This window comes from Echeneis naucrates, chromosome 14 (genome assembly GCF_900963305.1).
Source record: "Echeneis naucrates chromosome 14, fEcheNa1.1, whole genome shotgun sequence".
In the NCBI taxonomy this organism is placed as follows: Eukaryota; Metazoa; Chordata; class Actinopteri; order Carangiformes; family Echeneidae; genus Echeneis; species Echeneis naucrates.
Genome location: NC_042524.1, coordinates 7,029,734 through 7,055,395, shown reverse-complemented (window position 1 = coordinate 7,055,395; position 25,662 = coordinate 7,029,734). Strand labels below are relative to the sequence as shown.

Here is a 25,662-nt window from a genome sequence, read left to right as displayed (position 1 = left end):
ATTAAGTGAGTTGCAAATATCAAATAAGGCAGAGAATCCAAGAGTGACCTGCAAATACTAACTTCTGTGCTGATTTCTGCTGAAAGCAAGTTACAATTTACAGGAAACAATCAGGTATACTTTTAAAGCGAATAAAGAGAAGAAGAAATTCAGGTACCTGTTTTTCAGTGAGGTTGGCGAGATGAAAGAAAACACATGAACTCCAAAAGTAATGTGAGAATACATTTAGCAGAATGAGTGCTAAACAGGAAAAAAAGAAAGAAATAGAGCAAACCTTATCTAGAGAGCACACCTGTAAATTTCAGTTCGACCTGTATCTGTGAGTCATTTGAGGAAGACAACAGTGAGACCCCAACGTCAGCCCTCAGAGCGAGCGCACGGTGCAGCCCCTCTCATTTCCAATTCCTGTCACATCTTTCTTTAATTAAGGAGATCGATTGTTTCCTGCACTCTGATGCACGTGGAAGAGGCTTTCATTTTGGACTCCACCACTTTCTCCCCCTTGATGCCAATATCAATGGCTTTCTTACTAATATACTATATTTCGATAGAGTAATCATCCTGGACATCTTGGACATAAAAATTCCTGTTGATCCCGAACTGCCTGCCTATCAGTCTATCTATCTGTAATCTGGTTTCATCTAATATAACCCATTCTAATCCAGTCCATTGATCATTAAGGACACAGCTCTTGACAGAAACAAAGACAAATCCACATAAAATCAAAACTAAGGACGTTCCTCAGTCCAGAGTGGATTCAGGCTGAGGTAATACCACTCTGAGAATCAGATAACCTACACATCTGTTGTGTGCAGATGGGCACACCAACATTAACAAGCATTTGGCTTGTGCTGCAGCTTCTTGGAACTTCCTGCAGCAGCCACCTGTCGTTAAACGCCTCTGCGAGTGTCTGCGCGCTGCCTCCTCTGTGGCCACGAACGATAGACGATATCTTTATCTAATCACGTACTTTCAAGACTGGCAGAGATTAAAAAACCAAAAATCACTTAGATTTGACTCCAAGCAGTGCAGCCAGGTCATTTTATTTTGAAACACGGCATTTGTTCTCATTACCGATGATTCGCGGCTCAATCATCTTGTGTTTTTTTTCCATCTCAGCTAAATAATGAGCTTGAAAAGCAAAATTGGTTGCAATTACTGTTTTGATGTGCCTGTATTAAAACAGACAGGGTCTGTGTGCACAGGTGGACCACTCATGTTTGATTCATTAAGGCTTTCTTCCCACTTAAAACTGAGAATCATACAAACACTGAGCTAAAAACATGTCATTACCTACATCCATGTTAGGAACATCCGCACCTGACAAAATAAGAGCAAATTCGATCAACTGCAAGTCATTTCCATGTGGTTTCCAGTCTGTATGATCGCATGCGCTCTCCTCAATGAATGTATATTGAAAACTTAACACTCACACATTCGCTGGTTAGTGAGAGCACAGTCGTTATCTCAGAGTCTCCACGTCAGACTGAATCTGCAATATGTGGCAGGGAGGAGGTATGATTTTGTGCGTGTGTATGTGTGTGTGCGCATGCGGTGTGGTTAGCACTGTTGCCTCGCACAAAGAAGGTTGTGGGTTTGATTCCCAGGCCTGAGGCCTTTCTGTGTGGAGTTGGCATGTTCTCCTTGTGCCTGCGTGGGTTTCCTCAATGTGAGCTGGGATTGGCTCCAGCACCTCCCGTGACCCAGAAACGGATTAGCGGTAGAAGATGAATTAATGAATGTAATATAATATTTGAGTTATTATATACTATATTATTATACTATTTGAAATATTTGAACAAAGCAGGACTGCTCATTTATGTCACTGTGCTAAAAGTCTGTGACTGGCAGAGAATTGGTTCATGTGCTGTTATATAAAGGCGTGATTATTTAAACATTTCTTGGTTAAAAAAACAAAACAAAAAACAAACTCTTATTCAAAGGGAATAATTGATAAATTGGTTTCCCGTTGACATTGCAGTTTTGTGTTATCCCAACTACATCTTGATATATTTATATTTATTTATATTTATATATATATATATATATATATATTATAATTTTTTTTGTTGTTGTTTTTTTTTTTTTGTTTTGTTAGCTTAGTTTCTAAAATACTTTTTCAAGCCCAGCAGCTGGAAATATTTTGGGGATTTAGATAAAGCCAGAGATGATTTATATTTTAGAAGCCAGACTGTAGTGAAGCATCATATTGGACCCTTCAGAAATCTGACATTGTGCAGCACACCTGAATCCAGAAATGCATCTCATTCCCCACTGAAGCCACCCACAGCTCACCCATCATGAAGGATTCTGGTCAACAACCCTGTCTACTCAAGGCTGGCAGAGTCACAGGTCTGAGCACAGCTACCCCGCAGGTGTCGGCAGAGAGGCGGATGATTAATTTATCTTTTATAAAGTCTCCCACTCCCCCTTTTCAGTGAGCTGGTGCAGCTACGTGTACAAACGAGTGCTTCAAATGTTCATTTGTACCAAATGACATTGAGCAACAGAAAGCTTTCTGCCACAGTCGCTGTCTCTGTCTACTCCTCCAGCTCTGATCTCTCTATTTCATAGCCCGAGGTCACTCTACTGGCAGATTTAACTTTGGGTTTTTTTTGTGTTTTTCTATACAACCAATTGTGAAATCCTTTCCTATGAGATGGTCCTGTTGGAAATAAGCCCGATGGTCATTTGTGAGCAGGTTATTATTTGTTGCTAAGCAACATCTAATGGCTGTACTAATGATGACAGGAGCAAAGGGAGAAGTGTGGCGATATAAAAAGACAGCGAGCATCAACTCCAAGTCCAAGTCCATAGTAGGAGGATACCAGTGATGAATAAAGCAACGTGGCACAGCAGACGTGTGTCCGACCTCCCCTGGAAGTCACTTTTTGGGACGTTTATATCACCATTTGTCATTATTGTTGTAACCATGGCAACAAAGTATAACCGTGGCCATTGGTACAGTAATCATGGCGGCAAAGGTAGGAACGCCATTGTCTGCATAGTGTAGATGATTATTGTTGTAGCCATGACAACTGTCCAGTGCATCTACCGCTGGAGTGCTGCTATTTCAGGAGACCCTCAAGTGTGAAAGGGTTGAAAAGATGATTTTCGTTTCATTTCAAATGGCTTTTTCAAGCCTGAGGAGCTGCTGGTTGGTAACTATCATCTGAGAATGTGAATAGATTGCAGCCCACACAGCCAAATACCGACGGATTAATCCAATTCTGTTTAAAGCAGCTTCATAAACCTAAAACCTCTGCGTACTGTACATACCGTATATGCTCTCTGGTCTTCTCAAACTCTGTGACTACAATATTTGTTTTAGCATCAAGAAATGTTATCTTTTGTAAATATTCTCCACTTTCAGCTGCAATGAGCCCATACCCTCAGGGGACATTTAGGTTCAACACATTTCAACGCCAACTCCCATCTAGTCTTTCTAATTGGGATAAACTCCAAACCAAAAGGTAAATTTTAGTCTGCATCAGATGATAGTTATCAAAGTCAAAAAGCGCCATCAATCTTTGATCTGGATGTTTTCCTCTGCACACAGAAACCAGGGAACACACTTGCAAATTAATCAACCTCTCTGTACGTCTCTCTGCAGTTCGCCTTGTTTCACCCGGACATCATTGAAGTGAAGATAAGCTAAAGTCTTTTAAACATCTGCCTCCAGTAGGATGGTAATTACTGAGTGAGAAGATGAGACAAAAACAGAACAAGCTTCAAGAGGGAAAGGAAAAGTGAGGGAAACACAAGGGCTGAAAGAAGGAAGGTGGGCGTCCTGCAAGGTATTTATTATGTGGCTTTGGGATGAAACAGCAGGAATGTAACAAGTAATTTGAAGTTGTTGTCCATGTTCAGGAGCAGCCTTTGTTTGGAAACTTGTAATTATCACAGCGACACTTTTTTACAAATGGAATAGCAGCCCTGGCTGTCTCTGGGGCCGACTTCAAGTAAAACCACCATGCTTTTCCAAAACCACATAAATTATGTAAGGAGAGGAAAAACAACATGTATCCATCAAAACCATACATACATTGGCATGCGTGGATGTATTATGGCACGCATGTGACAATCATTGTGGCAAAAGTTAAACCTAGTCTCTTCTGTAACAGAAGTTAATGACTGTCAGAGTCAAAAATGCAAAAGAAAAGTAAGAGTAATGGTCCTTTAAAGTAAAGTTATGGCACTCCAGCACACAAGCACTTTCTGCCATATCTGTCTTTTTTTTTTTTGTCCCCCAGAGCATAGTAATAAGTAGATAATGGAAAATAATAAGCATAATAAGGATTCACGAGGCGGTGTACTGAGGCCGTTAATCTTTACCTTAATGAGAATTTACTTCCAGTTCACACTTTAGCCTGACACAGAGAAATCCCATGTTTAAGTTTAAATCCAATAACTGTTGTCTTTATTATTCGTTTTCTTTTTTCAATTTAATATTCATTTAATCCAGTATTGGATTAAGAAGTAGTTGAAGCTGAGAAACTACTGTAAGTGTAAAAGTAGGTAAAAGCAACAATGGACAATGGAAGGAGATTAACAGGTAAAAACCAAAACACCTGAAGTCAACAAACTTTTAAGAACTGCGTGAGTCTTATTTTTGTCAAACTTGGATCCTCTGCGATTGATGAAGATGCGTGGCATTGCCCTTTGACTTGCTGTGAAATCAATTTATCAAACGTTTGTGGAAGTGGAGTGGAGTGGAATGAGTTTTACTGTGTGTGTTTGCTGCTGTAGGCAAAGCATTAAGAAAATGAGGAAAGTCCTCTGTTCCTCTGCGGTAAATATTACAACCAGCTGTGACACCAGGAAGACTCACCCTGCAGGGATCAAGTCACGGTGGTTTGTTCACAACGTTTATTTACACCCTGACCAGAAATGGGTCTCAGTTAATTGAATATATTTTGTGGGCAATGCTTTCAGGTACTTTCACAGAAGATTCAGCAATATGCATTTTTTCAATTAACTTAAGTTTTAATTGTTTGCTTTGTGTTTGTGTGCGTTTTGTAAGTCTAATTTTCGGCCATTCTTTGTGACAGTGTTGTTGTATGTTGGGGCATTGGCGCTGTCATTTGAACATGACTGTGTTAGACTACCTTATCAAATACATGGCGACCGCTGACAGATTTTCTCAGAAAAAACAGGGGCCAATAATTATGACTTCAGTGTGTGTGTGCTCGCATTTTTTTTTTTTTTTTTTTTTTTTTTTGAGCGAGAGAGAGAAAGAGAGATTTAACTATCACATCCAGACAAGAGGCCAGAGGCTTTTGATCACTTTGCCCTAATTACACCATTTACAACTGCAGCTTTAGATAATTATGGCAATTTCATCTTTAGATTTTTTTCATTTAATGACCTTGAATGTCTTCGTGAGATTTGTGGAAACTCAGTTGAAAAGAAATATTTAACTTTTAGTTTCTCCAGAAATCCAAGTGGAACAAAATGTTGGGCTTTCCGTGCATTGACTGAACATATTCATATTCACTCTGTGTCGGTGAAATCACACGGCATAAAAAGTAATTTGGCCACACAATGAAAACATGTAAAAAAAAAAAAAAAAAAAAAAAAAAAGCATTAGTATCTTTTAGTACATTAGAGATAAAGATTTGTTGTGTCGCGACTCTGAGTTAAACGGCCTCGGCTCATGGGGGGGAGTACACATTATGTGTGGGACCTGGTTGTGCTTTACATTTTTACAACAGATAAAGGACAACGTGGTAAAAGGGACATCACGACCGTGAGCTACTTCGCTTTCAGGGTCCGGGCTTCAGACAATAGGCTCAACCCTGGAAGCTTCTCCGATGAGGTTTGCCTGCCATTAGCATGACTCTAGACAGTATTACTGAGCAGTTATAGAGCCAGACTGCTTCTGGTCTGCAATGACTCATTTCTCAGTTATTGAGCACGAAGCTTTGGAATTTATTCAATCAGCTAATTCTTTGTAACGCTATACTCTCTGGTGGTTTAAATTTGAATTTGAAGCCCTCTTCATATATTGAGTGTGCCACTTGCCTTGTTTATCCATCTTTCTGTTTGTCGCCATCTTGACTGTCTTATATCCACCTTTTAGGCTCCATTACTGCTTCTCTTGTTTCCTTTTGTCTCAGTTTACATACCATTTTCTTGGTGTGGGAAGCCTGAAGACAGAACAAAATGGACCATGCAGTCTACCTACCACCCTTTCTGCTCTCTATATTGGGACATATTGGCCACACACAGACAGATGGGAGTGTGAAACCTGACAGGATTGAATCTGTTTGTAGAGGAGATTTTTAACGCCTCCAAGCATAGAGTTTATAATTCCCTCCTATGGCTCATCTATCCCCAGATTCAGGCAGGAATTTAAGAAGTGAAGCTCCAGGTTTGAGGGATGATTGGCATGAAGGTAATTAATCCAGTTAAAATAGTCTCACTTTGTCGGAAACTGAACTGTCTGAACAGTTTCAGAACCTAAAACAAATAATCTACCCAACAAATACAGAATATTTAAGTAAAATATAATAAACTATATGGATTACAGATTTTCTTGGTCGTTGTCCTTAAACGGGGAACCATCAGGTGTGTCAGCTCTTAGTCTCCCACAAGCACCCCAGTCGAGGTCGGTCAGGCCTCAGCTGTTTCCGCTCATAGACCAACTCTGTCTCTGCAGCCTCATGAAGGTTTTCTCAGCAACCTCCTTTTGCTTGTGATGAGCACAGTCTGAGCCCACAGAGGGTCCTCAGCACCCCACCTCCATTGGCAGGCCCATTGATAACCAGCTTCGTCGGTAAAAAAGCCTCCTCCATTTGGTCGTCCTAAGGCCCAGCCAGCACGGGCAGAACAAGGCTATTGTGTCTGATGCCAGAATAATGTCAGGTCTGAGGGTTGGCTTTAAAATATAAGACGCCTGGCAGTTGCCAAACTTGTGCATTACAGAGAAACCCTCCTGTTGCCTGAGGTGCTGCTCTTGGCTTCTCTCCAGCGCAGTTAAAGCTGATGGACCGCTTTGGGGCTTTCAACTCCTGTAGTTGGTGATAATGCTGGAGAAGGTTATGCCACCTGTAATAACAGCTCCATCTCACCAGAAACTTTGGACAGCAGTTGAAGATGTGAGAAAAGCAGAAGGTGGTCTGGTGGCCTCGGTTCCTAACAGGGCTTTTCAGCTTCAGCCTCTGCTCTCCACTTTACTGCCCATCTCGACTGTTACCCCGTCCCTGCAGCTTTAGGGTGGATCGAAGGGCAGCACCTCCTTTATGGATGTTTCCATGGAGGGTGATGCTGTCAAGTTTGTAAGAAAACGTGGCCACATCCGCAGGAAGCACCTGACTATGTTTTCTAGAAATGGTGGAGATTGGAAATATTGAAGTCCTTGCTAACTATGAAGAAGCACATTATAAGTGTTTAGGTCTAATTTAGCAGACCTTGATCACATTCAAGGTTAATCTCGAACACAGTTCAGTAACACCTCAGATTAATTTCATGAAAGGCAACGAAGGATCGTGACAATGATTAACTATAGATTGTCAAGTAGAGTCATAGAAGAAAGGACAAAGAAACAGAAACACTGAGACATTCTGGTGTGATGGGATTCAGTCAATGACATGGAAGCAATAAAAAATGTTACAAAATAAAGCAAGTTTCCAGCATTACATGGACTGGCCTTATGCTGGTTGGTCTTATTAACATAATGCACCTTCTTGCAAGGAATTTGGAATCCAAAGTCTACTGATTACTACTGAGAGCCAGTATTTTGGGAAATGTTACGCCTGTCTGGAGGGAAAATGGTAATTCTGCACTGTAGATGAATCTTAAAGAACTAGTCCATCATTGATTCACTGTTATTGAACAGTCCATTAGCTTCACACCAGCCAGGGCATTATTAATATAGACCTTAGGAGCACACTTGGAGGGCCATGTTGCTGCACCTACCTGCATGCATATTTTTGCCGGCAAAATCACACATGAACTTTGTACCGCCTGGATGTAAGCGTGGTGCGAAATTAAAGAGGCTCCATTGCTGTTGGATATTAAAAACTGACACCTCGTTTTCACCTCAGGCGTAAAGTCCTACGTTTTTTTAAATTTAGATTTCTTAGTAACTTCTGCAATGCCAGGCACTGCACTAATCTACTTTAGTGCTGGTTTCTTAAATAGTCTGATATTTGATCACTCATGCATTTCCCCATCAGAGAGTCGATAAAAAAAAAAAAAAAAAAAAAAAAAGTTTCTTCTCGTTGCTGCATCTTTTTGCCAAAATTTTGACTTTTTTTTCCAGTCATGGGAATCATATAGTTTGAATCGATGATAAAGTAGAAATGTCTCCACGGAGTCTTCATGTCATACCTTTTCATACCTATCAAATATGTTTGGATATTTAAAAATACATTTTTGCATCACAGCTTTCATTGTATTGCCGACTATTATTTGTATTTTCTGATTACTACTACTGTCTTCACTTACCATTACACAGCATTTTCCTAATTTTAGTTGATTTGGCTTAGTAAGGGGAACATTTCGCTATTCATGCTGACAGAAAATCCAAATACATTTTTCACACACATCACTGTTTTAGTTTGATGTGATCTTTCCTCTAAAATACCGATTCCTTTGGATTTCTTTTCTCAAATATTAGTCATATTATATTACTGCTTTGATTTATACGTGGGTTTGATCAGCTCTGAGCTCATAGCGTCATCAGCCGCAGATTTCAGATCGTAGCAACAGCAAAAGAGGCTGCCAGCTTCACCTTAACCTGCAAGTTGCACCGGGGGACAGCTTATCTAGATGAATGACAAGAGTTGGGCTCTGAAATTGTTCTGAGGGTGGGAGTACAAACACAATAGCACTGCTGGCCAAAGGCTAAACCTTTCATAACGTTAAGCGAAGTGTTACGGTATTGGTCTGTAGTTATAGTTCCCAAACACAATCCTCCTCACAAGAAGATATGAGTGATGCACTCCGATGATCTTATTCCTCAGCGATCAGTCTAAATTGTGCATACTTATTGGTTTATGTGGTCTACTCCCAGAGGTTTCCTGGCACTGCTGTGTGAGTCAGACACAAACAGCAGAGAAATGTTCACAGTAAAATTATCCTTCCCGCATCTCTTCCAGCGTTCTTGCGTGCACTTTTAGTACTTCTTCTAATTGAACAGGTCTCAAAGTAAGTTTCTGCCTGATGTTCACCTCTCCTGAGGGGTCTCCTTTCTTTCTTTTCACGTGTTTGTGTGCACGTGTGTATGTGTTTTTGTTACAGTATGTGTATCAGTCTTTTAATATGTTTTTCAGTACAGTTTCTCTAATAGCACTCATCCCTCAGAACCTGGCTTTCATATGTTAATTCAGAAGGCATTACTCAGAACTATTGTTCAAGGTGTTTTGATGGAAAGCAGCCCGCAGAGCTGATGCGACAATAAGGATGAAATATGAACAACTGAGACCCAAACTATAAAGGCAGTGACAGAAAATCTTAAAAAAAAAAAAAAATACCTACACATATGGAGATGCATTTCATTGCACCTTAGAGAGAGGCAGATGTCACCTGAATAGACTGTTCGCCACAATCTACGCTTCCAAATTCATAACTAATGCTGAGACCTGCGAAGCAGTATGTCCTGTGAGAATCAGTGGAGGTATTCTATCTATCTAGTAGGCTGCATTGAACATTTTCCACACAGGCTTAATCTCAGAAACGTCATGTAAATTTATCACTTTAGATATAAAATAGTGTAAGAGGAGTAGGAAATAAACCCTGTTAATGTTACAATGCATGGAAGAGAAGATTTTAATATAGCTCATAGCCAAAAAAAAAAAAAAAAAAGACATTTTTCATTTGCTAACCGTGTGCCTCAATATTTTGCCCCAAACCCTTTTCTTTAGATATTTCATTCCCACATTCACATTTATTTTTATTTTTATATTTTAAGGGAGGGGGGTGGAGGGAGATTAGGTTTATCAGCACAGCAATTACCATTTCTAAAAAGGGACCTGCAGCCATCTTTAAACATAAGGATACTGTGAGAGAGAATTCTCCTGATACCACATTTCCTCCTCAGAGTTTCACTCCAACAGGGTGGTAAACAGATTACGGGGATTTTAAAAAGCTCTCCTTTTGCTCTTCGTTGAACATACACATACTTGACATAATAATCATACTCTAATATATTGTCTGGAAATGTGCTGTAGTATCTCATTCCTTTTAGGTGATTAATTATAAGTACCTGAACGGCACATTGTGGGTGCAGTGGTACAGCCGTAGGGGGCTTTGGATGGTAAAACACAGTTGGTGGCTTAAAGGGAAAAAAATTAAAATAAAAAAGACGAGTTGGCTTTCAATAGAATAAAACCACTTACATGAATTGAGTTTTTATTTTTATGTTTCCTATATTTTACACACCTAAGAGTGGCATCAATTCAATACTGAAACCATGAATGTCTATGCTTGAAGCCAAACACTCAAGCAACAGAAAGACCTTATATTAAATCGTTCATCTGAGGAAGCCTGCCATTTACTTGGAGATCAGTTAAAATGGTGATGATAACGATGAATTTCAAGGGTAATTGATCACTGAAAAGAAGACAAATGCATCAAATTTTTCTTTGTCTTTTGTGAAAAACGAGAGACGTAACGGATGAGAGATGATTTAAAAACCAATAGTGAAATCTCAGCTACTTAATAATAATAATAATAATAATAAAAAATGGTTAAATAGCATTTCAGTTGTGCAGTGATGCATTTCTTATTCATCCATCTGCTCACTACTGTTACTGTGGCTTCATGGGCAGCCAGTAATGCCCAAATATGTTTTCTAAAAGTTTCCAGCTTCTTCAAAGGATTCCTCTGGCTTGTTGGTTGTGGTTGATACTGAGATTGTAATAATTCTGCAAGATTCTCACTCAAGTGAAACCAACTGTGATCAGAGAGAGATATATTAAGACCTCTCTTAACCACAAACCGTGTTACATCACAATCGCTGCTTCAAATTCATCTGGCATTTGAGTTCTTATACTGTTTTTGAGGGAAAAACATAATTTATGGGTGGAAATGTTTTGTTTTTTGTTTTTGTTTTTTTCAGAACAGCAGAGACCCTCGGAGATGGGGTACATGACTGTGACATAAGAGACCCGGTTGACATCCAGAATCATATTTGTAGCTTGCCAAATATGTAAATGAACATATCTGCAGTATGGTAATAGGAAATATAATGCGGATACCGTGGTGTTTTATGCGCAAAATATTTGCTGCTTTAATTTAGTTGTAAAGAAACATTAGGAGATCAGAGGTTGTTGCCAAGTGAAGCGTGAAGGGCAACATCATCTGCAAACAACTGAATATTTATATATAGCCATAAATGTACATGTAGCTTTGTCATGTTGTGGCAGCAAGAGGTGAATCAAAGAGGAATCAGATGTTCGAGGCACAGGAAACAGGAATCAGATGGGGAATCTCTTTCTCCACAGCGGCCCCACTAACAATGTGGTCAGGGACAAAATCCAACATTACAGAATGTGACACATTTTTTTTTATGCTCAGTCAGGCTTTGTGTGTGTATTGGGTGAATAGGCTTCATCCTGTTTACCAGACATTTTTGGCAATCTCAGCTTCCACAGAGGAGGGGATACAATTCTCAAATTCACTTATCTTGAACTTTGGCCGTGTTGGTTACACAACCCTATGTGTGTGTGTATTGGTGCACTGCCCAAAACTCCAGGTGTTTCCTTACTTGTTATTCTGACCTGTTTGACGCCAGTGTGGGTCATGGTGACCTGGCTCACCCGGTGACGCCCGAACAGCAACCAAATAACAAACCTTCTTTTCAATCAATGGGGCCCATTTTTTTCCACCCAAGGAGCATCAAAGGTATCAACCATTTCAACTCTGCAGTGATGTAAACCTCCAACATTTCAGGGCAAATGTACTCTACTGCTTTTAGCTGAAAGTCATCTGGAATAGATTTTATTCAAGAATGGACTGTCTTTCTCTCCTCATCCCTTTTACCAAGGTTAAGCCGTTCAGATAAATACCTGTAGGACCTGCAGGCTGGTTTAAACCTGCAAGGGTTGTAATACCGCTTCCTTTTTCTTACCCCTGTGTTTTTTGTTTTTTTTTTGACTTCAGTAAGAGCTTTGCGATTCAAATTATTTGTATTTTCTCATCACCAACTGCGTTTCAACTTCTTAACATACAATACTTGCCAAGACTAGATGAGAATGCAACTACTTAAAAAAAAAAAAAAAAATCAATAAGGCAGCTGTATAACAGCACAGACTGACTAACCCTAACCCTTATTCACCTGTACTGTATAATTAGAATTGAATTTCTATGCATTTCGGTGGAAGGCCATTATGTCACCACAGTGTTCTTGATGAGTACCATTAACAAAATGAGGACATTATGTGGTGTAAGAATTACTCGAGGCTGTAACTCAACATTATTTCCGATTATTATTCTGTGTTCACTCGGGGAGGTGAATCTATTTATTTATTTATTTATCTATTTTCCTATTCAGTTCTAGTTGAGACACACTGAAAGCTAACCATTGGAGGTTGAACACTGTCATAAGTCCTGCTGGTCGATTTTTGACTTCTCTACGATGTTCTGTTCCAAATCAAATTTTTTTTTCAACAGGAGGATAATAGAGTCAACTTGGCAACATAGGCCATGTGATCCAACAGAATAAAAAAGTTGAAGGAAGTAAAGCATTTGAGGTACACAGTGGATTCCAGGTTACTTCTGACTAATCACAGTAGCTGTTCCAAACCTTTGACATTGAGATAAATGTTATATTCAAACATCAAACGCTGTGTAAATGTCATTGTTCAGGTTTAGGCTGCAAAATAAAGTGAATAAAATAATGACTTGAATTCATCCTCTGCTGCCAACATAGTTAGCATGACCACCAGAGGGCACTATACAGGAAAGCATAATTATGTTCAGTGATTCAGTATTTGTAAAGAATAGTGTGTATTTTTCTGCACTTGAGTATTTCACTGCTGCTGAAATAGTTTGTTGTTTTTTTGTTTTTTTCATTCATAGCCAAACTTTTTATCTTTACTTAATGCTGCATGTTTATCCAAATAATACACAGCTGGATGGAAATGAGGAATTGGCGCCATAAAAAGAAAATATCAACAAGATAGATAAAGCAAAGAAATTAATGTAGGGATGGCAATTTCTCTTGTGGCCTCCCTCTGCGCTGGACATGTCAGGATTGTTTGCTGAGCGGTTTATCCTTGGATGCGCCCTTCTGGTTTTGAATCTGCCAACTATATGTCAGCCTCCGGATGTCAGGCAGACAGCAGTCGTCTGTCTGTCTGTGTGTGTGTGTGTGTGTGTGTTGAATCAGGATGTACGCTGACTACACAAGTTTTCAGATGCGTTTTTGCAGTCAGTCAACCCACACACATATATTTATAGAGGGAAATTGACTGTAAAGACACAAACGAAAGAGTAGAAAATTACACAAGTCCTTTCTCCTCTAACAGAGAACTGTAAACATCTCAGATATAATATACTGCACTATTCTTGACATTTTCCGAGGAGAGATTACGCTTGTGTCAGAAGACGTGATATGAAGCATTGCTTTCAAAAATTCTTCTGACCTCCATGAGATTGTCTGTCCTCGAGTTTTGTGGCATTTCGAGTAATGTGAAAAGACTTTCAGAAGCATGTGAAGGAGTGAACAGTGTTCCATCATAGTCTTATTATGTGGAGCACTGAGGGCATGTATGATCAGTCAGACAGGTTTCGAAGTGAGACAGAACATATGTGGATTTTCTTGCGCATAATGCAGATGGAGTTTATCTTGTTATCCTCTGTCTATTTTTGGGATATGGACTCTTTTTTGTGTTTCTGTGTTCCATAAGAGCAGTATGAAGCAGTCAATGAATCCATTTCATCAACAGACTGAATAAAAACGCGGCTAGAATCTGATCATTTGAAGAAAAGAAAAAGTGGTTGGATGATTTAGTTCTCTCTTGTTTCCTGAGGCATCAGGCGCTTCGGCTGAGGTTTGCGTTTGTTTAAGTTTTCTCTTGGATGCATCCTTCCAGTCATTCATGTCAGCCTCAGGACTGTGAGAGAGACAGCAGTGTTTCATGTGTCTTTTCTATTTCTGTGTGTGTGTGTGTGTGTGTGTGTGTGTGTGTGTGTGTAGCTACAGATGGTTATGGTATTTCTTTGGCAAATGTAAATTTGCCACGCCAACTGAGTAATTTGCTAGATTAAACCAATATATATATATATATATATATATATATATGTATATGTGTGTGTGTGTGTGTTTGTCTGAGCATATCTGTTTCCACTCCATGTTACTGTCGCTGTGAGGTCGAGATCTTGATTCGATGGAGCAAACCTGTCATGCAGCAAGTATGAAATCAGATGGATAAATGGGAAGGAGAGAGAGAGGGATGTGCTCACGTACCTCTCATGTGACTCACTGATTGATTCACATTCTTAACATCTGAACCTGCTGTACCACCACATATGGTTTATAATTCACCATGGGCTGCTTGAATTAATGAACATAATGTCGAGCTGACTCTGACACCGTCCTTGCAGCTCAGACCACCATATGTCACATGACATATAAGTACAATATTTATGTAGAGTAGTCATTTACATTACTGATTTGCAGCGATCGTAGGTGTTTGTGCGTCGTGTAGATCTGGCTTAGCTGAATTAATTTGGACTCACTTAACGCATAAAGTAAACAGACAAAATGGGAGGAGACTTCGGTGGTGTTTCTCAAAGCGAATATGATTAAATGCCACAAATGATTTGATACATTTGGAAGCATTTAAACAACTGCTGCGTGAGAAATGTCAGCTCTGTTAACTTGTGATTAGAGCAGTACATGTAGCTTGTAATGCTGTCTTCAGCTGGGTAATTTTATATATATATATATATATATATATAACAGCAATAACAACAGACATTCTGTTTACATTTTTGATCCGTGGGCAGAATATCAACATCTCATGGTCATCATTTCCTATTTTTATATATTTATTCGCAAATTTTCCCCATCCCTCACCGGTCACGGTCAAATCCAAGTCAAATGTGAAGAAGATGGGGACGGATGTTCATACTTTACATCTGCTAAATCAACCACAGACAGTCAGCGTTCTCTTATTTTCCCCTCAGGGGGATGAATGAGAGACTGTGTGAGTCGCTCTGCTTTTTTTGTGCCTTATTTTCTCCTTTTAGATGACAGAAATATTTGCTGCATGGTTTGGCCGAAGCTTTTATTTTATAAAGTAACTGCAGGATCGAGATTATATCTGAATCATTGTCAAACAGATTTACAATGATGCTCAAAGGGGGACTGTACTGATTTAATCCACTGGAAAGTTGTTTAAGACCTTTTGTGACCCGAACGTGGCTGTGTGAAGGCTGATAAATTTGCTGAAGTGTGTCCCTTCAATCGGGGGTTAGTTGGACCACAAGACTAGTTTGGAGGTGCATATTTTGAGTTGGAAAAAAATAGTTTTACCGTTTTCAGGCCTGCTACCTACCTGCTCCTCATTTCTGATAGCAGCTCAAGCTTCCGTCAGCCATTACTATAATAACACTCAAATCTGCGACCAAAAATTGTGCCGTTATGTTGCATTATGGGTAACATCAAGACCATCTGTGTTTTCACGCAGAAGATGAATGTGGAGCTGCCATCTTGTTTTTTTGTTTTTTTTTACTTAACCTTGTGAGTCCAACAATACAAAATCAACAGGGTGCTCTTTTAAGATACTCAAATAGCCTTTTTTTTTCATCCCCTCAGTTGAAAAGCATACACATCAACTTAATGTGCAGCCTGCTCTGTGTTTCTAAAACTAGACTGCGTTCTCTCCCTAATTATTCCTCTTAGGTAACTGTATTTTTATGACTCACTCTGCTTTCTCTGCTCCATATGTTTTATCCTTTTGATTTCACCTCTGCGTTCTGCGATTGTAGGAGGAACGTTAAGCAGGAAATGCGGTCAGCTTGTTTCTAATGCAGTATCTTTTTAAAACAGATTTAGGATAATATGCAAGTTCGAAAGCAAGCCACTGAGGAAGCACTACCACGTTTGGGTTTGTCTCTGTCTCTGGTCAGATTTCACTGCAATGTGACAGCGTGATGAGACAGGTAGGCTGCTGAATGAAGGCCCAATTAGAGGATAATTAGAAAAGGACGTGAAGCAGAAAGAGGAAAAAATCCAGGACAAAGGATAGAGGAGGAAAGCTAGGAATATTAACTCAGAAAGAACAACCTTTAATGAGGCCATGAGCCATAGAAAGAGCCATGATTTTGTCACTTGATGAAAGATCATTAAAATCACAGGAAAATTGTTTTGCGGAGTTCAGTGTCAATATAGATTCCTTGATTGACAGATTTTTAGATTTAAGCCCTTTGCACACTAAGTTTTATTGTTCTTTTTTTTTTTTATCAGAAAGCAGATGAAAATCAATACGCACAGTCTGCCTTTTATTGCTCTATAATTATTTCAGAACGCACTCACTTTCTGAAATTTTGATCACTTAATTCAAAATCTCTAAACACAATTGTTGTTGAAATGTATACTGGGCTGCATCATATTTAGATTTACACCACATTGTATGAGTTTTGTTAGCGCAATCGAATTTATTTTTTAATTTGTAACAGCTCAGATCTATGAATGTAATATTTTTGCCAAAGGCTTAAATAACCTAAATTGCAAATGCCCTGGAGGGACATGGAGCGCCGGTCTTCATCATTTGTGCGATCAAGCTGCTGTTCATGAGCTACTGGAGCAAACAGCTTCCACGTCATAACCAAGTTAAATGCTATCCACCTCATGTTGGTAGGTCCAGTCTACTCAGAAAAAAGGAATCATGTTATCAACACACTTTTAGCCAGGAGGCTCACATGAAATGAATTCAGATTGGTATTTAGCATCATCTTTTAGTAATCCTTGCTTTCCTAGAGCACAGTTTGCAGCCTGCAGCACACACTGTCTTGGCATCTGCTCCTAAATATGAGTGACATCTGACCAGGGATTATCCCATTGCCCCAGTTTCACTGGGACTGGTGAACAGAGAGGACCGTGCTGTAAACAAGCTGCACAGACTACACACAGATCAGAGAGCGGATGTGTTGTTTGTGTGCAGGTTCGACTGTCTGAATCAGTTCATATTCAGACAGATGCCTGTGTGTGTGTGTGTGTGTGTGTGTGTGTGTGAGCTTGAGCGTGAACATACGTAATCACTCTTATCTGTGTGACCATATGTCCGCTTTCAGTGTGTGCCTGTGCACATCTACAGATGTAAGGACAAAGAAAGTAGATATGACAAATTTATTTTCACGCCTTAGGCCTATTGGACTTTCTGTTCTGAAATAATAGAAATAACAAAAAGCCAGGTCAGCACACTGTGGAGATATTTTTTCTGTTCTGTGCAATAACACACTCAGAAGAGAATCAAATTATTATTCTAGCACTGTAGCTGCTCAATGAGAGACAGCGAGAGAGAGAGAGAGAGAGAGAGCGAGAGACAAGACTTGCATCCCATAACCCGGACATTTCTAAATAATTCAACTGTGCTCAACGTTTTGAATATTATATCTACCAAATTCAGTGAGAGCACCCCAGCAGCAGTAGAGGTTCGTGGACTTAACTGATATCCTCTTAAATGGGTGGGACAAAGTAGGCCAGAACAAAGTAGTAACACACACACACACACACACACACACACATATTTACATCTGAACATTTATATATTGGTTTAATCTAGAAAATTACACAGTTGGCATTGCAAAGTGCATTAGCATTCACCAAAGAAATACCATAACCATCTGTAGCTACTTTGCTCCTGATCTGTTGATTTGAATTCAGGTCTCTCTCTCTTTCTCTCTCTTTCTCTCTCTCACACACACACACACACACACAAAGAGGGAAGAGGGAGTTCATCTGGAAAACCCAGTGAGTCTCGTAATAAATTGAATAGGCACCCATTTAAGGTTTAACTTAACATCCTTTCACACACACACAAACCCTTTCCAGCTCTAATGTTATTAGATTGACTTTATAATTTTAACATTAAACGTGAGTTGTGTTAAATACTTACAGCTCTTTTTTCAATTTTGTGTATCTTCTTGAGTGTATTGTGGACCTTGCAATAACATTGTCTGTGGCCCAGCAGGCAAGCCAGGACACCCGCAGGCTATTAGGTGAAGGGTGGGGTGGTGTGAAGACCATTAAAGTGTTGACTGCATGTCTGAATATATCACTACTGTACCTTTCAGGGACTAATGCATTCATCTAGCCTTAATTATAATTGACCTCCACGTAAGCAAAAACTCAGAAAACCTCCTCATCGGCTCACTAAAAAAGAAAAGGTCCAGAGAAGGGCATGCTAAAATTTCACGAGTGAAACAGAGGAACAGGGAGAAGACTTTATGTCCCCCTCGAGGAAAGGAAAATTCAAAAACAGTGGACGAGGGGGCTGCCATGTTCTCCGAAGAATTGGATGGCGCTTTGAAATCCTCCCTGTCCACTAATCACTGGGTTGGCTGGTCCTCCTGTCTACATGTCGAAAGCTAACACCTTGCACGGTGACCCATTCCCACAGTGTGAATGACAAAACAGTAAAGTCCTATTAATGCAATAGTCATTTGTCCATATACTGAAGACATGTCTCTTGTGGCTGCGACCTTAATTAGGGTCTTCTGTCAGAGGCAAAGGCAGAAGCAATCTGACGTGATAGTACAGCAGAGATTCTCGGGGAAGGGGGCAGGGGTGGAGCCTTGGCTGTACCAACTGTCAAACTTTGACATCAAAGATTGCACCCTGCATCGTGTCTCCAGCCAAGAGTCCATCACAAAGCGTCTCACTCAGACATCAGACTTCATAGTTACCGCACAGACACGGCGGTGTGAATCAGCCACATGGGTCGTGGAGAAACAAGGCAATGTTCACTTCTGCAGTCGCTTACGTGTTGCATCTGAGGGCAACAGTTGATTCAGAGAAAGGATAATGCATTTTTAGATCATGTCTTTCAGCTGTATATTGGTTTTTTGTTGTTGTTTTTATACTGAAAATTGATGTTATCCGACCAGCAGCAAAGAAAAAAAAAAGAGAAAGTTTCCTCTAGACTCAGAATTAGTTTCAAACACTCATTCATTAATCTCAAAGCAGACTTTATTTAACTCACAGCAGCATTTTAATTGAAGCACAGTGTTTTTTTACCATTTAACACCGAAGGTACAAAGAGATGGCTGCCTTGCCTTTTCTTCTTTTTGCTTTGTAACTTGGTAACAGCGTTGCTTTTAGGTAAAAACACATCCAAAATCTCCAGAAAGTGGAACTGCCATAGAAGGAGCCCACCAGACCCCTGGAGTGAAAATTATTCTTTCATTATGGATTTAGATCAGCAAAGCACAAAAAAAAAAAAAAAAAGCGACAAATTAAATTTTAAGGCTGAATTCAAAGCTGTCAGCTTCTGCCAATGTGCAACTCCAGTCTAATGCACTTCAGTAACACTGTGGCTTCTCTACCATTCACCTGACTCCCCCCTCCCACCCCTTCTACCCCCACCCCCACCCCCACCTCTCCTCAGGGCCTCTCCACCTCCTCTGTCACTCTTCTCCTTCTCTTCCTCCTGTTTTCCTCCTTTACACCTCCGAGGGCCAACTGCTGAGAAGCAGCCTTTCTCTGACAGCAGGGGAGGGAAGCTGACAGGAGAGAAGGAGGCACAGCGCAACAATTCCACAGATGGCCGTAGAGTATGTGTGTATGTTCAAGTGCGTTAAAAGTCTGACCTGTGTGTGCAGGAAAGAAAACACAGAGCGGAGAACAGGGAGTCAGAAGAAAGTCACAAAGCTGTGCTGTTCCTTTACCGAGCAACAGGGTCAGTTCATTTTGTTAACAGCTTAGTTCTTTATTTTTAAGTGTAACTGACAAAAATAAAGCAATTACATGGTTATTGTTCATTATTAACCGAGGAGACTGAAAAGCTGTTAACAGATAAAAATGGCAAACATCAGACTCTGGCAAAGAGGTTCGGTAATGAACTGAGGCGAAATCTAATTCACTGATTCATCAGGATTTTGGTAATCAACTTAAAGGGCTTTAGTGCTTCATGACTTATTTTTATTAGCCGCAAAAATTTCCAAGTTTCCGTTGTTAGGTTAGAAGGCTACATTCCCGTTGTATCTGTTGCGCTAACAGCATCGTCAGTCAGCGGACACAGACGCTGCAGCAGGTGGCCTGATGGTTCCTGAGAGCAGTTAATGTTTTTCACAATAATTGAAAAAATGTACAAATTTAGAAGCTGTAAGTCAACTCTCAACAGCCTGCAGGGAGGTGTTGATGTCAACCATACTTGTTGCCATTTCTGTTGCTGTGTTTTTCATGGATTTAGCTTGGTAGCCTGCCAACAATTCATTCTCAAAGCGCTGCGATTGTTGGCTTGATTCTCTTGCCAGAGGAAATAATCAGTGAGCACAGTACCAGATCTCATCCACATGGAAATTGCCACAAAAAAACATGAAAAAGAAATTCAACAAATAGAAAACTGGGATTGTATTCATGGAGAAATGAAGGCCAGCTCACATAACTATATACAATATTACACTTCCCTGGATTCGGATGTTTCAAATTCAACAAAGCTAGCTGTTTGTAAAACCATTTATGATTGTTGTAGGTTATAAATTTGTTGGCTTTGGTACAAGACAGGTTTCCACCACTTAAGTCAAAACCATGCTCTCCTTTCCAAGTATTGATTTTTTTTTTTTTTTCATGCAGGCTGATTTGTTTATGTTAGGCTCATAGTTGGATCCCTCAAGGAAGTAAAAAAAAAAAAAAAAGAAAAAAAAATTCAAGAGTTGATGGAGATGGAAGATGACAGCAGCAAAGGATGTTTTGGAAATAAAGAGAGTTGAAAGAAAATAGATACAGACAGAGCGCTTGAATATGAATCAAAAAGGACAAAATGTGAGAGGAAAGGAAAAAAAAGCACACGTGTGAGACGGACCATTGAATACAAGACAGAAAATTACAGAGAGGAAGTTCTGAGTGTTCTGCGTCTTTAGTCGGTGCAAACAAGTACTAAACCTCTTTTACCATGTCAGGTGGCAACAGGATGGACGTTTATGGCTGATCATTTCCAGATGTCAGCAGTTATTCCCCTCCACGCCGATCAACACGCAGCCTTTCTTTTCTCTCGTCCTATCTTCGGCTACTTTCCCTTTCTTTCCGCCAACATCCTCTGTTCTTTGGGAAAACACCGACAGCATGCTAGCATTAATTAGCATTCAACATCCTGCACTTGAAGGAATTTAGCGTATATTATACCACTGGAAGCTATTTACTGTTATAATCAGAGAGCCATGGAGAGGATTAAGCCACAGTTCATCTCATATCTGATTTTCAATAGTCCCCAGTAAGTAATCAGGGTCACAAGGTCTTTTAAATGAATGGTCTAATAAGCTTGGTGAGGATTTGATATGCTTTCAGTGTGAAGAGGGGAAATTGATCTTATATCAAGCAGCTAAAATCAGTGAGCTTTAAAGATCATATGTGGATGTTACTCTATATATCGTAACAGCGCCCTCAAGCTTGATCCTCAACATCATAGTCAACATTTGGCATCATTTGGACAGAGCGTGTTAACAGTGCAGAGGGCTCTTTTTCTGTTTCAGCTACAGTTCAGCTTTTTGTCACATATATTCTTTTCTGTGGTTTGAATGATATTCTCGTCAGCCTGAGCTGCACCGTAATTGACTGTAGTGGTTCATTAATGCAGTACTAAGATGGTAAATGTGGTGAGGTGTTGTTTGATGTTGGCACAGAGCTGTTAATGTTGTGCTGCCATGTGTCACATCTGTTTGGGGTGAACAGTAGCATGAGGAGAAACATCACACGTACCTTTCATTTCTGCCAGTCAGACAGAAGCTGTTCCTGTTACATTACAGTCGGACGCAACACCGCACAATTCATGCTGATTGCCACAAGGCGGGTTGCTTTGTTTACAATTTGTCAAACAGCAGCTGAGCCTAAAATGATACTTTCCTCTACATTTTATCATTTTCATTGCCCTCAGTGGGAAAACTTCTTTTTCTTTTTCTTTTTCTTTTTTTTTTTTGCACCTTTGAATAAGCAACAAAGTAAAGCTGATGATAAGACAATATAAAGAATGTAACTGGATCCATCAAAATTCAACTGCTTTCTCTCATAAACATCAGAGTATTGACCAATCTGGATTTTTTTTTTTTTTCCCAATCATTTCATTGCTTTTTCTTATCTTGCGCTATAGTCCCCCGAGCTGTGTTCTTAATAAAATATAAATGAATGAATTGTGTTGCAGTAATTACAATGAAACAGAAAGAGGCGAATTTCTCTTTCAGTAATCCCTTATGTAATTTTACAGAAGTTGCATCATGTTATATTAATGTGTACATAACTGCAATATAAAATTGCATATAAAATACCATAAAACAGAATGATGATGAACAGAATGATGACACGAGCATGATTTTGTTAATGTTTAATTCAGAAAGAAGGTCATTCTTGGGGGAGATAACCATTTGAAGTAAATAAACATCATACTGCTGCTGCTGCTGCTCTGGCTGAGAGAAACACTAACGACCTCGGCTTGATTAGAAACTTAAATCCTCCATTTATTCCTATTTAGTTTAGTTAATAAAATCCAAACCTCTGTTTCTGTGTGCAGGGCGGATGTCTGTCTCCTCTCAGTTGTGCAGTGCTTGTGTCATACCTGGACACTAATAAACTCATTGCTTACTGATGCCAACTCTCTATGCATTTGTAAATGTGTAAAGCTACATATGTTTATATTTGCAGTCTTTCTCTCTTTTTGGCCATCATTCCTGAACACTGCTGCACTCGGTTCTTGTTTTACTTCTCAGTTGGGAGAAAAGACAGACAGCTGACGGATCTGTTAGAATTCAAGCCTCTAATTGGGGAAAATCAACAATTCATGTCAATGACTGACAACACTGTTGTTAGTGCCGCACATGAGAAAAACTGGGGACTTATCTGCCACTGAAAGGGGGCTCTGTAAATCCATAATACATCCAGCATCCATTACAGATACAGCTACTTTTCTGTTAGACTTTTTTTTTTGTTGTTTTGGGTTGTTTTTTTTTTTTTGTCTGTCAATCACAGGTGCTCATCATTACAGCTCACAAACCTGTTCACCACTGCTGTGGGAGGTTGGAGACAACCTATCTGATGTAATATGGATTTGGGTGGGAGTATGAACATTTAAATATGACGCACTATATGAAAATTCATCACTGTCATTCACACTGCGCTGCCTCTGGGCTGCATTAGATGCTGTGTGAGTGCTAAAGAGACACAGTGGTAAGTGGGACTGACAGGCACACTCAGCACAGGTCACAGCTTGTTTTTATTTTTAATTCAAACCAAGAGGGACGAGGATGCACACTGATAAATTACACCAGGTATCGCTACATTTTAACTGACGACATCACAATATTCTCGTAAAATTACTCTTAACAATGGCTCCAACATTGCAAAATCAAATAAATAAATTAGAGAACAGGAACCAAAACCCTGCTGTGGCTGAAACCCATCTATGAGCATAATGAAACACAGCAGAAAATAAAAGACAGAAGTACGTGCAGTATTTCCTTTCCCATCTGCAACACTGGGTTTGTTGGAGCTACAAGACTGGCAGCTGAAGCAATATGCAAGTAACTAGCATGGGGGGATAGTATGTCTGTAAAAAAAATAGATAAGTAAACTAAGAAAAGGAAAGAAAAACCTCCTAATAAAGGCTACTACAATGCACACAAAAATCTAGCCTGAATGCACAGTTCTATGTACAGCTTGGGTCACTGGAGTATTTGAGGATTTAAAATGTATAGCATAGCACATTGAGAATGTCACTGAATTTGAGCTATTAAACAGCCAAGATGGAAAAATTCATTCAATCGATTGAGGACATGTTGTGGTTGTGGACATTGTGGCATTATGCCTTCCTTACAGCTAAACTTTTGTATTTAAAAACGTACCACAGCAACATGAGACCATACTGACGTGTTTTGGGTCGGACTGGGATGTGATCTGAGTGCCTGTGTTTTGGTGATTGACAGGTGTGCCTAAGGTAATGCAGCTCAGGCAAGAAAGGCATTCAAGATAAAGGACTGTAGATGAGTGTACAGTAACTGTGGTATATACACACACACACACACACACACATACACACAAAGACTCCAAAAATCAAACGAATCTCACAAAGAGGAAGCGGGACATTCATCATTGACTCGTGCCTTTGTACAAAGAGTTGCCTGGTAATCACATACAAAACATCCATACATTACAGTAAAAAATAAACATCATGACAGTCAATAATAATAAAATCAGAGGAAGGGAGTAAACTTGGTGCAGGGTAACAAGAGAGCAGACTCTGAGTGTGTGTGGGTTCGTATGCGTGAGTGTGTATCAGCAGTTGATGATGTTCCCAAGAGAGTAAAAGGTCAATGGGAAGATGCTCCTTGATCAGAGAAAGAGCACATAAATGGGCAGACAAGGTAAATCAGAATATGATCTAGCATGTGCTTGTGTGTTTTAATGTCTGCATGCATGTTTTCACTTTATATTGGCATTACATATGTAGCTGCTGTGTTCATGTGCATCTCTTTTGTCTAGATTTCTACGTATTCTCCTACATGTATGTGTCTGCATGTGTGTGTCTGTGTGTGTCCGCGACATCCTTAACCCCTTTTTGGCTGACTCAGTGGCCCTCGCTGCTCGGGGGTTTGGCGTCGTGGTGCTGCTGTTGCTGCCCCGCCACGCCCCCAGGAAGCCAGGGGGATACAGAGTGCGAGGTGGTCTGCTTGGCCATGCTGTAGTGACTGATCACTGTGTAGAAACGGCCCCTGGAGTTGGCATCCTGGGCGGCATAGTAGGCCTCCAGAGAGGCTGGGATACACCTCTTGTGCTGTGACAGAGAAAGAGGGAAAATCATCGGCAAAGGCTTCCCTATATCACCAATTTTACCACGGAACATTTTTATGGAGTGGAGTGTTTTGAGGAAAACACCCAAAAGGAGATTTCTGACCAAAACAGCAGCTGCATTTTGTAATCATTTACTATGAGCTGTAAAAACACAAGCCTATTTGATAAAGTTTTGAACTGTAATCACCAGCCTATTTTGTTTCTATAGTCACAGAATCTGATTAAAAAAAAAGTCCCGTCAGCCATCCAATGGACCGGCCATAAAAAAAAAAAAACAAACTACAAATTAACCAGTTCAGTTCACATTTATTAAGGCATGACACCAGTGTTCTGTTTTGTTTTTCTCCTAACCCATAGTTACATTAGCAACCTTCAGCAAATGCCCTAAAATAACATGCATTATGGTGACAGAGCCCGGTGGGGGCTGTGGTTTTATGGCGGGAGCAGAGGAGGAGGTCAGGTGATGTTTCAGAGCCACAGAGCGCTGCTCATTTCTCATTTCAAGTCGATATTTCACATTTTCTCTTGACCACTACCATGTGTTTATTATTGCTACCATGACAACACTCATCTACCATTATGAAAGAGCTTATTTTAACCCGGGATACAGAGATTATGAATGAGCTGACATACGATTTACTTTTTTTTTTGTGGCACCATTTAGTTTAATTTACTACTCAACAGTATTTAACCGACTTCCTAAATGGTTCCTC

General features: G+C 39.9%; 1 protein-coding gene and 1 long non-coding RNA gene across 2 annotated transcripts in view; one reads left to right on the top strand and one right to left on the bottom strand.

Moving 5' to 3' along the window:
- The window catches only part of LOC115054397 (uncharacterized), a 137,886-nt gene that overhangs the window by 72,554 nt on the left and 39,670 nt on the right, over nucleotides 1-25,662 (top strand). The gene's annotated exons all lie outside the window — the stretch shown is intronic.
- Nucleotides 23,408-25,662, bottom strand: part of nsg2 (neuronal vesicle trafficking associated 2) — a 34,897-nt gene continuing 32,642 nt past the window's right edge. The window contains exon 5 of the mRNA XM_029519625.1: nucleotides 23,408-24,932. Within this exon, the coding sequence (XP_029375485.1) occupies nucleotides 24,726-24,932 (207 nt within the window). The 3' untranslated portion in view covers nucleotides 23,408-24,725. The remainder of the gene's footprint in view (nucleotides 24,933-25,662) is intronic.